We start from the raw sequence: 16,080 nt of genomic DNA on the forward strand, positions 1-16,080 counted from the left end.
TAAGGAGGGTTGGCTTTTATTTTATGTATCTTATCTATTGACTCTTTATGTATCTTATTCATCTATATTGAACCTTTTCGTCTATCTTATAAAATTCAAAAGGGACTCCCAATCTATAAGGGAAGCCTCATTTCCTTTGATTCTATCAGATGAATATAACTAAACAAATAAGTTGACCAAAATAAATTTATAAATACAACAAACCTTTGGTTTCACAAGATGTAATGGCTTACTAACAGGATTAGTAACAGGAATGAGAGGAAACCAAGCAGATGATTTGCTTAAAGCGAGAGTGCTTGGATCCTCAGGCATCTTAAGATTAGATGCAGCACTGGAGTCTTCAGGGCGCACAGTACAATAGTTGCCAAACAGTAGCTAAAAATAACAAGGGTTAGCACAAATTATTAATCTTAAAAAATAAAATTATTTATTTAATATTCAAATAGAATAAGCATTATTAAAATTTTTTAAATATTAATAATATACTAATAAACAAAATTAAAGCAACTACAAGTAACAAAAAATAAACTTTTTAAGCACCAGTAAAATTCAATTTATGTCGAAGATTGTTTTACTACTTAATTGATTTAGCTGATACTACTTTTGTCAATTTTAATTTTGTATCTATTCTTGTTTTTACCAATATACAAAATTTACAAATTGAAGAATTTTCAAATCACCACATCTTTTTTAAAGAAAACAAAGAAAAGTTACTGAATTTTAAATATTTAAATAGAAAAAAAATTCCAAAAAATATTTTCAATATATCACTTGTAAAATTCATGGAAAGATTACTAAATATTTTTATTGATAAGAGTCAGAGACTGTTAATATGATATAATGGGAAATATAAACATGTATTTTAATTATATTTTCTTACTAGAAGAGTTAGAAGGCCCTCTAGGGCCAAGGAAGAAAACATGTAGTAAGTGTAAACTTTTTTGATTGGCAAGTGTAAATTTATTGCCAATATTTGACCTATATAATACACTTTCATCAGGGTATTATGTGATAAAGATTCTCTGTATATAACAACTTAAATACCCGATAGATCACAGATCCAAGTTTATAAGAAAAAAAAATTAAATTTTAGAAAATATATATGTTTATTTTCCTCCCTATCTTACCTTTCAGTAATTGAGAGTTTAATCTTATAGTAGAAGACAGTGAAATTGATTATTTCACGTTAAGCCTCCCATTCCATCCTACACTGTGGTGGCTTCTCATAGCACAGTAAGTGTCAAACAAGAGGCAGAAAGATGCGCCAACCTTTGGTGTATTGTGTACAAGGAGACAAATGACAATTGCTGCTGTCAAAACCCAAGCCATCTTTATAAGGGACACAACTGAGAGAGTGCACAGTATCACCTTATGAATTCAAGATGAGATGATCATTCCTAGTGAGATGAGGTTATCTTGGGGTAAGGTTTGGGGCTTTGTGGGGCCTTTGATACCCTGTGATCATGACAACCTACAAAGACATTATGTTGAGCAACTTGATTGAGGTACGCATCCTCCTCTTGGAATCTGAACCTCACTAACCAATATAAGAATAGCCTGGTACGTACATAGAGCTTGCAGGCCACAAAGAATAAAGGACAGTGTCTCACAAGGCAATGCAAGTCCTAGCAGGGAGAATAATTCTTGATGTCCTCAGGCAAGAAGATTTGATCAAACATACCTAAAGAAGAGAAATCTTGGCAGGAATTCTAGAGGACATTCAAGTAAGAATTGAGGAACAACACAATAAATAGAAGGAAGTATTAAGAAAAAAAATTTAGGAATGACACAGACGGTGGATCACTACCACTAATGGGTTTGAGAGAGGCATCTGGATGTAGCAAATAAAAGAATCTCATTTTAAATTGTAGACCCAGCTTTTCACCCAAAATTCATTTATTTTGTTTTCCATGAGAGATTACTTAATTGTATATTTTGTGAAATATTTCAAAATATATATATTTTTTATATTTTCCTTAAAAATATATAAAATTTATCAAGCAATGACTAAATTATACCTGAGTTCTGCAAACACTCAATTTTATGTTAGCAGCAATATGTGGTGCAAAAACATCTAAGTCAAATGGATCAATATTACTTTCGATATTAGATATTTTTTCTTGGCACTGAGCTGATAGATCCTGAAAAGAATAGAAGATGTTAGTGTTTGATATTCTGTTTAAACAACAAAAAAACACTCTATGATACTAAAATTTCAAATAGCAACAACCTCAAATGTAAAATAAATGAAAAAAAAAACAATGTTTTTTTTAACCTGGATTTGAAATAAATCAACTGTTTCTGCTGGAGTTTGTACAGGTAAGTTACCATAAGTTAAAAGTAGAGAAAAACAAAAGTTTACTGAAAAAATCTTTCCAGACAGAAGATAACATTAAGTTATCTCAATTCTTGTTCTTTTCAATATTTAAGCAAAAACTAGCTCATTTTATTTTGCATCCTCACTACCAAAGTTAGGGAAGCTTTGTATTCATACAGGAAATTTAAAAAAAAATTATGTCTTCAGAATTGAAAATTTTCGGGGATTATGCGAGTTAGTACCTGGTTGATCCGACAACAAATTTTATCATATTCTGTCCACTATTTTCACTTGTGCATGCATTATCTTTTATCTTTCTTTTTTTTTTTTTTTTATTCATGTCTTCACTCCACAAAATAAAAAATAAACAATTTAAATAAAAGATCTATGGCACCAGTGAACAGTCAGTAAAGCAATTCGTCCTTAGCCTACAATTAACACATGTGCCACAGATATATTTTTTAAAAATATTTTTATTATTTCGCTCAATGAAAATAATGGATATATATTTGTAGTAATACCTTGTTGGCAATAGGTATAAACTGAGCTAACAAATATTTGACATCAAACAGGTTCTGAAGAGATTCAGCTTGGCATAAAGGAGAAGTAGTGTCATAAGCAGCAATAAGTTTTGGCATTAACTTATGCATTAAATTTTCACTCACAATCCTGAAACAAGAAGAATAAATAAAATTAAAAAATATATATAAATGACAACTTATAACTACTTTAAAATTTATAACTTATAACGACTTAAAATCATAACTTATATCATTCACCCGTTTGTTCTGAACAGCCCTGATGAAGTCCTACAAAGTGGGGCGAAACGTTGGAAAATAAATAGTTGTAAACTATTTTTGTTTCTCCTTTGACCGCAACCCTGACCATCTTCCTATACAGGAAAATAAATAGTTGTAAACTATTTTTGTTTCTCCTTTGACCGCAACCCTGACCATCTTCCTATATATAACTTATAATAGTTTTAACTACCCAAAAATTTAAAAGAAAAAATGAAAAGCGAATCAATTTTTATAATCATATTTGTTAAGTAATGGTGATTTCCAACAAATATCTCTACTTTGATGTTTTACGTATTTGTTGGGTTTTTTTTAATCAAAAGTCAATAAATATATCCAATTATGGAAAGTTATTATTCAAAAATTATTATTGGAGTATCTCATGTATATTGCATCAAAAAGATGGTTTGCCTGTGAGTAAAGGGAGGGAAGAGATGTGTAGTGGCAAAGTTTCCCTGCCAACCCTCCACTCTTCTCTCCAGTAGGACAACCACTTTTAACTATACAGAGCAGGCTCTGTACAGTTCTGGATAGTCACAAGTGGTGGTTGAAACAGTTGGCTGGACTTCCTTTCCTAACCTTTCCTTTCCTCTCCTCGACCTACTTCAAGATTACAAATAGAAATTCCTCCTGTCAGTTTTTCAAAACTATTTTTTCATTAACATCACAGGATTAGAAGTTTACTATGTCAAGTAAACTGGGTAGAGGGAATACTATCTCAAACCAAAAATGTAATTAGGAACATATTTAAATTCATGAAATTGGTCCAATCTATCTTTCCTATGTTATGAAAAGTAAATTACTGCAATTATCATAACTTAATCTCATTCTAGAACCAAATATACTGCATTTTAAAACATTAAGATTAAGAAACTTACAAAGAGGCATTTTGTTTTTCTGAACACAATGATTATCAAATCTAAAAAATAACTTTTTAGAAGGAACTGCATTCTTAAACAGCAAGTCAGAACAGAGTTTTCAATATATTTTTCTACAAAGTAAAACAAGAATCAATAAGAAACAGACGCAGTCAAAAACAAAGGATAACCTAACGAGTAACCTCCCGTATTCATAGCTTAGGAGTCCGAGAATAGGGGGGAAAACATTCCAAGTATCTACCCAATCCCGAACTGGTTGTGCGTTACCAAGTTCCAGACTGCATCCCAGTTTGTTCCCAATAGGAGGGGTTTGTTATGGTATGGAGGGGAGGAGCTAGGATGGGGGGTGCGCTAATTCCCTTAGGCAAACTCATCTTAGATACACTATATATACACTAAATTTTCAGTGAAAATATTGATTTGGATCAAGAGATTAGGTGATTAGTCTCGGGGATGAAATGGGGACATCTCGTTCTACTACATTAGCAATTAAAAAAAAAAATTAACTATAACTAAAGATAAATAAAGAACTGTACAAGTGCCATAAAGTTAAAAAAAAAGTATGAACCTTTCAACACAAGAATTTTGATACCTCACTATAAAGTTGGTTTAAACAATGAGTAAACAACATACCCATTACTGGTCCTATCCTGATCAAAGCAAATGAAGTAATTTTTCTTTACACAAAAGAAATTTCATAAGTAGCATTTTGTGATTTTGTGACAAAAACTTTGTGCTTGTAAAGACATAGCAGGTAGAAAGTTTGAATTTCATTAAAAACTTTAAATTCTTGAAAATTAAGGATTATGACTATGATTTTATAATTTTTATATTACTTATGCAAGCTTCACAGTGTATATAAACAAATACAAATGCAATGGGTGTGATGTTCAGATATAACGAACTGTTATGATAGGTGATGCATTGTTTAAACTGAAGACTGCTTAAATATAAAAAGTTTAAAGGTTCCCTACCTAAAGTCCGTTATAACCAATTTTTTAAATGACTACAATACATTAAAATTTTTTTTTGGATGCAAAATAGAAGATTATTTTAGACTATAGACTATTAAAAGATTATTTTACAACCATATCACCTTGGGAGATGAGCTTTAGCCAGTTCAGTAGAGAAAAAATGAAGCACAATTTGCAGAGGAAAACTAGGGCTTGATGGCACTCGTAACTGAGATTTGCGCCTTTCTTCATCTTCTTTTCCTTCTTCTATCCAAACTATGTCCCACTGCTACAAAATAAAAACAAATATCTTCATTGTGATCAATATTTTAAAAATATGGTTTAAATAGTAACTGAACCATGTAAAAATTAATGCCAATCATAATCATAACTATGATTATATATAAACAAAAATAACTTGTACTTGAATTCAAGCAGATTATCAAGAGATTTCAATTATCATAAATAAAAAAACTCACTGCTCATAAAGCTCAGTCAGATCTGAGGACTTTTCAGGCTCATTTATTAACTAGCATAGGGAGATTCATTCAATTTTTCAATGAAAAACTATAAGCAAATAATTGAGTTTCAAAACTTTGCAAGAAAATAACTTACTAATAGATGAATAAAAAAATGTTTCCAGTTAGTTCCTTTTCGAGAGGCAATGTTTTTTTATTTTAATCATTTTTCAAATAGTAGAAAGATTTAAATACGAATCACTTTTAAATTCAGAAGAATATAAAGTAATGAATAACATTATTTCACATTATTATAATAACACTGTCCTATATACAAATTACACTTTTATGAATGATAACTGAACATTGAGCTTATCTACTTACTGGTATAATGTTGAGTAAGTCTGCATAAGTCGTTGGTTTTCGAAGATGAACAGGAATAATTGCTTCGAATCTCTGAGCTGCTTTCACTTCCCAACAAGACCAGGCATAAAGTCCCTCGGTTTCAAACAACACCTTTGCATCTTCCCAGGGAGTCGACTACATAAACATAATATAACCATTAAATATAATTTGATTAACAAAGTTAAATATATAAATTAATATTTCACTACTTTTCGTGTGGTAGAGTTTAGAATTGTACATTCAATTCTAGGCTAAACAGCCCCACTTGTTGGAGTACTAATCCAAGTTCAGATATTGTTTCAGTCATGTAGATATCAAAAAATGTGGATTTTCTATTTACTTTTTATATGAATTATTTAGGTCATAATTCTATTAATAAGCGTTCCAAATACTTTACTTTACATTGAACATTAAGACAGGCTCGGTACCTTTCTAACACAGCAGCAATGGCGGAACGGCACTAGACGTGTGTTATTGTTTTGCAAGTTTCAATTATCCTTCGTAAAGATTTAAGGTATAAATACATGTTGACTGGGCTTGCATAGACTGCTAGCTTAATGTCACCCCAAACAAAACATCCATTGTCAGATGTGTAGCGTGACAATAACACATATCCAGTGCCATTTGAACACTGCTATTGTGGAAGACAGACACTGGGCATCACTTGATGCTCAAAGTAATCACTTTAAACATTTAATGTGAATATGAATATTTACATTTCATTAAAAAAGCAGTTGGAACACATATTATTTTATTTATTACAACTTAAATAATTCATAAAAATGAAAATATGCGGATGTGAATATCTCCTAAACAAAGTGTTGAGGACATAATCTTTATAGGAAATTTTTTTTCTTGTTCTGAGAACCTAAATTTGTATTTTCATTTAGGACACAGCCCTAAATTATAAATGCTGTTACATCAATTAATAAATTCAAAATTAATAAAGTTTTTAATTACAATATTAAAAACTAAATATTACCTCTAAAATTGTGTTTAAATTAAAATTTTATGAAGGTACTAATAAACATATTGGAAAAAAAAATTCTAGAATCTAAAAAAAACAACATAATTAATGATAAAGTTTACAGTATCAAAATTAATAATGACCTTACTATCAGCCGAAACAGTCAAAAATTTCTGGAGGGTATGACAAAGTTCAGGAACTGCTAGCAAGAACCTTGCCATGATTGACAGTTCACCCTCAGTTATTGATTCCTTGTGAGACAACTCACGGATATGTTCCTTCAATCTAGATTAAAAGAATAAATAAAAAACTACCATGATCATATCGTTCAGATAATTTATATTTTTAAACCATGTTCGGTTATTACAAAAATGTATGTAAGATATATAGTCAAATTTTATCATATCAAATTGAAGGGTTCTTGCAAAAAAAATTGCTAAACAGAAAAACAGCACAACTTCAATTTTTATGAGGTCAATCTTGAAATATGAGAACAAACATTATCCTATAGTACAAGATGGCTCCAAGTAAATCATTGAAATCATGCCTAATAATAGATATTTTCAAAATGTTTAAACAACATAATATTTATCCTTAAACTGAAGAAATAATACATAATGTTTTAAAAATTAATACACGTTTTAATTAATTAACAAAAAGAAGCCATCAAATATATCATATTCTTTTTATGTTTAGAATTATTGAATAATCTTCAATCATACCTTAATATTAACTTCAAATAAACATTTTGTTGATGAATTTTCAATTCATTATTATCTGACAATTGAGTTACATCAGTAGTGTAAAGCCCTGATACATCGTCATGAAGAGCCAATAAATTATTTTCAAATTCTCTACAAATATTAGACACTTTTGGGGTGATTCCTTTGGCTTTCAACAGTAAACCTGGAATGGAAAATATAATAATAATAAGCCTAATTAAAATAATGTGTCGACTATTACATGAAAGAAAAATTAATAACTCTTTATTTTTTTCTTTTAATGGAAAGTACTTTAAAAAAAAATAAATAAATGGTTTACCATATCAATGTCGAATCCCTACAAAAATTTATTTACATTTCACTGTTAAAAGTTAACATATATATTAGCACCAGTTAAAATTTGATAAAATAATTTAAATAAAATCAAGCAAATTGGCATGAAATGAGAAGAGAAACAAAAATAATAGATCATTAATAGACCTTGTGTAGTTAATGACAGAAGAATGGTTCAGGTACAGTAAAAAATAACTCAACTATTTATTATGAGCCAATGATTCGGCTAACTTTGCAGGGCCTCGAGGTTAAAAACGGATAGAAACAACTAAAAATATCTGACAGGGTAAGAGAATAGGATAACATGAAATAAAAGTAAACTAAGGTATGCTTAAAAAAATGTTCTAAAAGATAAATCAATAAAACTCATTGTCGTTAGGATCCGTAAGTCTCACAACCTTCCATGCCATAATACTATAACCTGAATTATATTTACCTTAATTATATTAGGAGAAGTAACAACAAATCAAAAAGTAGATAAAAAATAAATATAAGACAAATGTAGTTAGTACACACCCAAATACAGAAAATAAAGAACAAAAGAGGGCACCCATCTTTTGATATGAAGGAAAGCGGAAGAATGGTGTGAGGTGGATGGAACAGGAGAGGGAAAATTTGACAGTAAACAAATGACAGTTATATATGAAAGTGAAAAATATATAAAAGTAAGACAATATTAGGAAATATTAAATATATGTAGGTAAAACATGATATAAATAAATATATAATAAGGCAAAAAAAATAAATAAATAAAATACAGTAAATGCAATACAATTAAAACAATGGATACAATAAAGATAAGGTGAAGAAAAGAAAATATACCTAATTGAATAGAGGTATAAAGGTGTTATAAATTTACAAAATAAAAAACATTAATTATAAATCAATAAATGTAAGTATAAGGTGCAAATATGAGATAAATATAAAATACAGATAAAAGATATAGGAGGATAACAAGTAACTTGAGAGGATAACCACATTAACTTCTGAAATACAGAACATAGATCAAAATTATAAGGAAACTTATTGTAGTATTAGTAATAATAGGAAAATTAATAGCGCTTAAGATACCTCGGTAGGTCAGAGAGATACACAAAGGTAAGTTGATAAAGATTATATCTGTATCTCATAATAAATAGTTTTTTACTATTTGAGTTATTTTTGACAGAAATGAACATTGACAAATGTTGTTATGGTATAAAACAAAACAATACATGCTTCTGAAAACATTGTTTTGTTTTTTGCATGTAAAAGTTTAATCTTTAACAGGCTATATTACTACATTCAAAACTAGATTGTTGTTGTCACAGATATGTAATAGTCATTAAAATTAAACTGTACACATCATTCCATCTAAATATTTGAGTTATCAACAAATCTATGATGGATTTAACATAAATGTTTGTGTACTGAATAATAAAAAATACAAAACAATGTTTGCAAATTAAAAGGAAACAAAATTAATTTTTGGGTCACATGAAGGTGAGCATTCTGTAACAAATGAATTATTTTAAATATAAACTAACCTCTGACATTTGTGACAGAGTCAATTTCAAGATCTTCAGGGCAATCTTCCCATAAAAACCATCGGAGATCATCATCAGGCTTGAAACTTCATAAAAATAAATAGATAATTTTAGAAAACAAAATTTTTCCATAATAATTTATTATAAAATAATTAACTGAATATAAAAATAAATTATACTCACGGGTCAGCTTCTGTGAATGCTTTCTCCAAAGTACTAACAATTTGATCAAAACCTTCATTACAATGAATTGATATTAGTTCTTTGGCTCTAGAGGATATCAGAGGTTTGAAAACACCATTCCACAATTCAAATTTATCATCAATTTTAAATAGTGTCAACAATTGATCCCACTCCCTATAATTTGTCTAAATAAAAGAGGTCTATTATATGACAAAAAACTATTTGAAAGCGATTGCTAATTTGAAGGTAAGGAACATTGAACTTACTATTTGTATATTAGTTAAAGGCTCAATAGACCGAAGTGACACAACATTGTTCAGAAGTTCTTTTCCCCTTTTCGATATTAAATCCTTAACAGTTGCAATCCATCCATTAATTTTAGAAGGAAGATCAATCGAACTGAATGATTTTACTGAATAAAGTGATGATGATCTAAATAATAAATAAATGAATTAGACAAGTAAAATAAAGAATTAATATCCAGTAAAACAATTATAGAATTAATATTCAGCAGTATAAATGGGTAATATTGTAAAAGTAGTAATGCCAGCAGCAATACCAATAGTATTTTGTAGAGGAATGAAAAGGATGGAAGTAGACATTCATATCTGGCAACAAGCAATATTGTTTTAAATTTTATTTAAAGAGTAGTATAGAAAAAAACAAGAAGTGTTGATCGATCGTAATGGAAGACATAAAATATTTTAATTAACTCTCAATATAATAAACCAAATCTCATCCACACCACAATAACTTCTTCATAATGTTCTTATTTGTTGCTAAGTATTATCAGGGATTTTTTGTAATAAAAATAAAATAAAAACAACTGTTATCAGACCACCCTCTGCTGATTATGACTTATGAGCGAGTTTCTTTAGTAATAATTAATTGATAATAGATAATTGAAAGTAACATAAATGACAGAACTGAGGGAACTAAATAAAATATAAAAGGGAATGGTGGGAGAAAAATAAAATGTTCAGCAATAATGAATGTACAAAGTAAAGGGTAATAGGCATTTTTATTCTAAGCAACAAATTAGAATATCTATCTATCCAAAAGCCACAGCAATTACTAATTTCAAGTTTTGATGTATAGTGGGGTCAGGTAATTTGAAGAATTTCCAAAATAATAAAAACAGATAACTATCAAAATTAATAATTTCAGTCAATATTAGAAAACCGTGCAGTACAGTCCTCTTTACTTTGTTAGGCTTTCCCATTTCAGATCAGGAAAAATAGATAGACACCATGAATTTTAATATACTGAAATATAAACCTGAATTGTAGTATGATTGGAGGAAGGTATTTAAGTCGAACTCCTTTCTCAAGTAACTTTATTACAGGTCGGCTATTACTATCAGCAATTTTAGGTAACTTTTTCCAAAATAATTGTTTTCCAAAATTGTCATCTGAAAAAATAAAATAAACAGCACCATTAGTAAGCAAACCTAAAACTTATTAATAATTAAATAAACAGGTATAATTCTTAAAATACATAACTTAAAACATTATTATTTAATATAGATTAGGTTAAAAACAAAAATGTATTACTTGCAAAACAATCCCATAATATTGCTAATGACTTCACAACTGCATTGTAGCAATCAAGAATCCTAGTTTTAACATTTTTGTCACTTTGTAGGGTAATTTCAACAGTCTCAAGGCGTAAAGACAAAAATTTTCCAGTCAATTCCTTGTTATCTAATAAAGCCATAGCACACAAAGCCACACTAGCTGCCTGGAACCATTTAATACAATCAAAATTTTATAAGTTAAACAAAGTAATCATTTAAAAAATACTTGAACATCTGTAATACAGAATATTAGGAAAATGTAAATTTATTTCAAAGAAAAAATACAATCTGGTTACATAAGATACATGTAAGAAAAAAAAACAAATTCAAGAAAAAACATAAGACTAATTTTGATTAAAAGACAAGATATAAAGCAATATAACTTATAACTATATAATAAAAATATGAAATATGTATAAATGAAATAATGAAAGAAAAAAATTAATATCTAACTACAAGCCACTTCTCAAAATTAAAACAAATTTCTAAAGGTAAATACACCAATTGACTTTCTTCCAAAGCTTGAAGGGACCGCTTAGGATGTTGTCCCTGATGTATGTGGCCTGAGGTCCGGAAAAGGTAATTTCATTTCTGTAGAAAATGATACGAGAAGGAAAAAAATACGAGAAAGGTAATGGACGTCCTTCTTGCACTGTTGATGGGAGACCATTAATATCATTTCTGTAGAAAATGACACGAGAAAGGTAAAGGACATTTTCTTGCACAGTTGATTCGAAGCTACTAATATCATTTCTGTAGAAAATGATGTGAGAAAGGTAACTGACGTCCTTCGTGCACTGTGGAGACGAGATGAATATTATTTCTGTAGAAAATGATACAAGAAAGGTAACGGACGTCCTTCTTGAGCTATTGATGCAAGATCACTAACTCCTGTATTAGAGACATAAATAAAAGATGGGCGTAAACAATTAAAGTCCATCTGATCTCATAATGCTGATGTTTCTCTGTCTTACTAATCTATATATCAGTTTAAAACATAAGAAATAAAAATAGTGGCCTTATTAGGAACAAAATATGCACATGGTAAATATGCATCAAAGTGTACATAGCAAAAAAGCTGCAGGGTAAGGATGTTTAACTTTATTAAATACACAAAAAATTAAATGATAGACAGATTAAAATTAATACCATGGAAAATAATCATTTTAGTTTCTTCAAATTACCTCTGATGAAATATCAAGAGACTTCAATTCATTTTCAGCAGCATCCAAAATTGTTTTAGGGAAGTGGGATAATGCATTCCATTGTAGATCTAGGATTGGTAATCTACTTATATATGCCGATAAGTCTCGATCAACAGAAAATCCTGAAATACAACAGCAACAATATAATCCAAGAACACCTAATCTAAATTACAGCACTATAATATAATATACATAATAATAATATTAATTGTTTTAACCTGTTTTGATATGCCTGCCAAGGAGGTAGAGTTGAGCAGCTCTAATATAATCTTTTGAGCCTATGGCACTCCAGATCATTTCTGGTAAATCTACAAGAATACTAAGCTGGGCAGCAATAGTATCACTCATTGAATAAGAGACAGACCTGAAGGTAAAATAATTATTGTCATAGAACTATTTATATTAATTTATTATTATGTTTCATATTATTACATGTTACTTTAGATCAAAAATAGTTAAGATTGTTAGCTCTCCAAAATTTATGAAAAAGAGGCTTATTCGAGTTAAATTGCTCTTTTATAACAAGTAGTAAAGATGAGGAGAATACAAACGCTCAATAGTATACCTTATCAAACCACTAAACGCAATGAAAACCAAATTCATGAACAAAGATTAAAACATGAATTTATGTAATCAACAATATTTTATAGATAGACAAAAATTAAAAAAGAACTTAAAGTCAGTATTTAGGGATTGACAATAGAAATTATTGGTCACCTTTCTGTAATATTTTAATTAATATATGTAATACACAAAATATATACGTAATACATAAAACTGTTTCTTTTTTTTCAATAAACTAGGAATAGGTGAGTTATGTTCACCAAAATGAACTAAATTAGAGTTAATACCAACTTACTTTTTCTTCTGCTTAATAGATTCAGGCTTGAAAGTAGGTCCTTGCTTGAACTTGAGACTACCCATGTCAGTAGTCAGAATTTGTACTTCCTTAATGAATTGTTCAGATATTGACTTCATTTCCCCTATTGTATCAGCCGTTTCTATCAGATCTCGATACCTTTCGCTGATGATGAAAAAGAGAGTATCTTAACGAATTATAATATGAACAAAAATTATACTTCTACTAAGGAAATATAAAACTTAATCCTAAATCAGACAAAAGTTATGACAGTTATAATATATACAAAAGATCTTGACTAGCATGAAGCTAAGCTAGTATTCTGATTGTAGACAGAACTATCACTGGGCTCAAAAGATGATAAAATCATCAAAGCTGTTCAAAAGGAGAAGCTCTAAGATCCAAAACTATTAGAATTAATTCAGTTAAAATATATAAGGAAAATAAAATATCTTAGAACCCTGGAGAAGTCTAATATGTCATACACTAAAGATCCAGATTTGATTAAAAATAATTACTTAGAACCCATTCTATGTAGTCAACAATGATTTAAATTTGATATTGTTGGCAAGAAGTGCTGTGAAGAGATAGAAAAATGCTAAAAGAATCATCATTCTTAAACTTGAACAATAGAAAGAAGACCAAGATAGACAAGTTTTATAAGCCAATTTTCAAGTAAAATATGATTCACTCGACAAAGACTGTCTATAAAAGATAAGATTAGGACTAAGCAGAATGTTAGTCCTGTATGTAGAAAATGGTTTGGAATAGGTAGAGTAAGGGAGAAGTTAAAATTTGACAAGATCAATATAAATGCAAAAATGTTTCAGAAAATAACTCATAGCTCCACACTGACATAAAAAATTCTCAATCTACTGTGGCAAAGGAGAATATAAAAATTATCTACATTGTTGTAGTATAAAAAAAAAAATACAAATTAAGGTCCTTATAGTAACTGGACTAAACCTAAAAACAGAGCTTAAAAGAATGAAGAAAGAAAAATTAGGAATTACTGACTGACTGTTAGAGGAATAGAAGACTAATCGTCAATCTTTTAGGAAGGAAAAGAATATGGGATGTTAATACAAAAATTTGATAGGTGCAGGGAGGTGAGGACTAAATATAAAAGTGATCAACAATTTTGACCAGATTTCCCAACTATATTAATATATTTAAATTTGGTAAACCACATTCTGATGGGGCTGTGGTGGGAGAGTGTTAAAGCGTCACTCTAAGAACTCAGAGTCAGAAGTGGCACCATTTTGAATCAGGCCTGGGCAGGTTGAAATTTATTTTGTGGTGAACCCATGGAATAAATCTCAACCACAAAATAAATTAACAGGGTTCACCAAAAAATAAATTTCAACGTTCTCACTCTGGATAGAATAGGTTGATAATCTGTAATATAACAAAGTTTGACCAAATTTATTTCAATATGAAGTAAATTCTTAAACCTCAAATTTCCAAAGTTTTAGGTTTCAATTAACTATTGGAACACTTCCTTAACTACACCCATACTATGAATTCATGATAAGAAAGGCCATTTATGAATGCAACTCAATGTTGTTCAGAATGTTTTTATTACATCATGAATATAACAGCAGCTAGCAAGAGAACAAAAACCGGTGTTAGGCAAAAAGTTATTACAATTATATTTATTTGAAATTTCAGAAATATTGTTGTACACCAGAAAGAAGCAGATTGAGGGAAATAAATAAAAATAAATAAATACAACAAATTAAAGAAATTTTATTTGTCGGTTGAAAATAAAACCTACAGGAGCAGTAGTGTTTGTAAAGAAAACTACTTTAGGGCATGTTTAAGATTAAGTAGAAGATGAAATTTGTAAGTTTGAAAGTTTTTAAAATATAGATGCATCAAGGAAAATATGTTTACATATGCAAAAGTAGTAGATGGAATCTGATAAAATCGATAACTAGGTACCAACCGGGAAAATTTCATTAAAATTGAATATACGTTTCAATCTATTGTGCCTAAATACGTATGCCTAATGCTATATCTAATGCCTTAGATTGTAACTAGAATTTAGCCCAATTGACTACAACTGAAATAAGAAATAATTGTAATTTTTATCCCTAATTACATTTGGCTCTTAAACAACAAAATTAAATATAAAATAATAGTACAATACTAATTGGGAGTCAAATTCAAAGTCACCTTCTTTAATAAAATTAATTACCCAACAAGCGTTCGAAGTTCAACTTTCTTCCTTTCAATTTCATTATTAACTGATTGTAGAACAGATTCAATTTCTGTTATGGAATACTGTTCAAAAAGTTTGTCAGGTTCCGCTTCCATGACATTCAAATGTGGCATTTTAAAGATTTTTAGAACAAAATTAAATAAAAAACAAAATATTCATTATCTAAAATATGTTTTTAAACATTTAATAAGTACAAACAATCTTTTAGACACAGTCATAACACAATTCAGTTATTAACCTTCCTTGGCTCGGTAACCTTACCAATCATTAACAAGTGTCAGAACTACAAAGAGAAATACTGAAGGAGGTAGATGGAATAGGAAGCAAACAATCTTAAAACCCAATCTGGACTTCTATCTATTCAAAAGAGAAATAAAATAACTTGCAGTATAGGACTCCCAGGGAGTCTTGGCCGAAAAAAAAAAGACTTTCTCTTAAAAAGCTAAATGAAAAGGACTAACTTCCTCATTTAACGTGATTTTTTTCACAACATATATTAAGGAAATATGAACCTCCTATAGTTGATTATTAAACGCTAATTATAAATAATAGTCAAGACATACCGGATCATCAGGAATTGTCATTTTTCTTGTTAAACCAATTAGGGTGATTCCTGTTTGTTATTCACTGGTACTTGGTTGTTCAAAATATAATCTTATTTATCTATATAGATGCAT

At 29.2% G+C, this 16,080-nt stretch overlaps 1 protein-coding gene across 1 annotated transcript; it reads right to left on the reverse strand.

The window, feature by feature from the left end:
- Nucleotides 1-204: 204 nt before the first annotated feature.
- Cog1 (conserved oligomeric Golgi complex subunit 1) lies at nucleotides 205-15,650 on the reverse strand (the record flags this gene model as incomplete). The annotated part of the gene is given in 16 exon segments (XM_067049314.1): nucleotides 205-375; nucleotides 2,019-2,141; nucleotides 2,839-2,986; nucleotides 5,089-5,234; nucleotides 5,788-5,943; nucleotides 6,919-7,060; nucleotides 7,498-7,681; nucleotides 9,357-9,442; nucleotides 9,540-9,724; nucleotides 9,806-9,971; nucleotides 10,818-10,950; nucleotides 11,093-11,279; nucleotides 12,300-12,442; nucleotides 12,539-12,684; nucleotides 13,180-13,344; nucleotides 15,380-15,650. Coding segments are annotated over 16 exon segments (2,418 nt in total), but the record flags the coding sequence as incomplete, so codon positions are not given.
- Between the last annotated feature and the right edge of the window lie 430 nt (nucleotides 15,651-16,080).

This window comes from Halyomorpha halys, unplaced genomic scaffold (assembly GCF_000696795.3).
Source record: "Halyomorpha halys isolate HHAL.00 unplaced genomic scaffold, Hhal_1.1 Scaffold161.1, whole genome shotgun sequence".
NCBI classification, from domain to species: domain Eukaryota; kingdom Metazoa; phylum Arthropoda; class Insecta; order Hemiptera; family Pentatomidae; genus Halyomorpha; species Halyomorpha halys.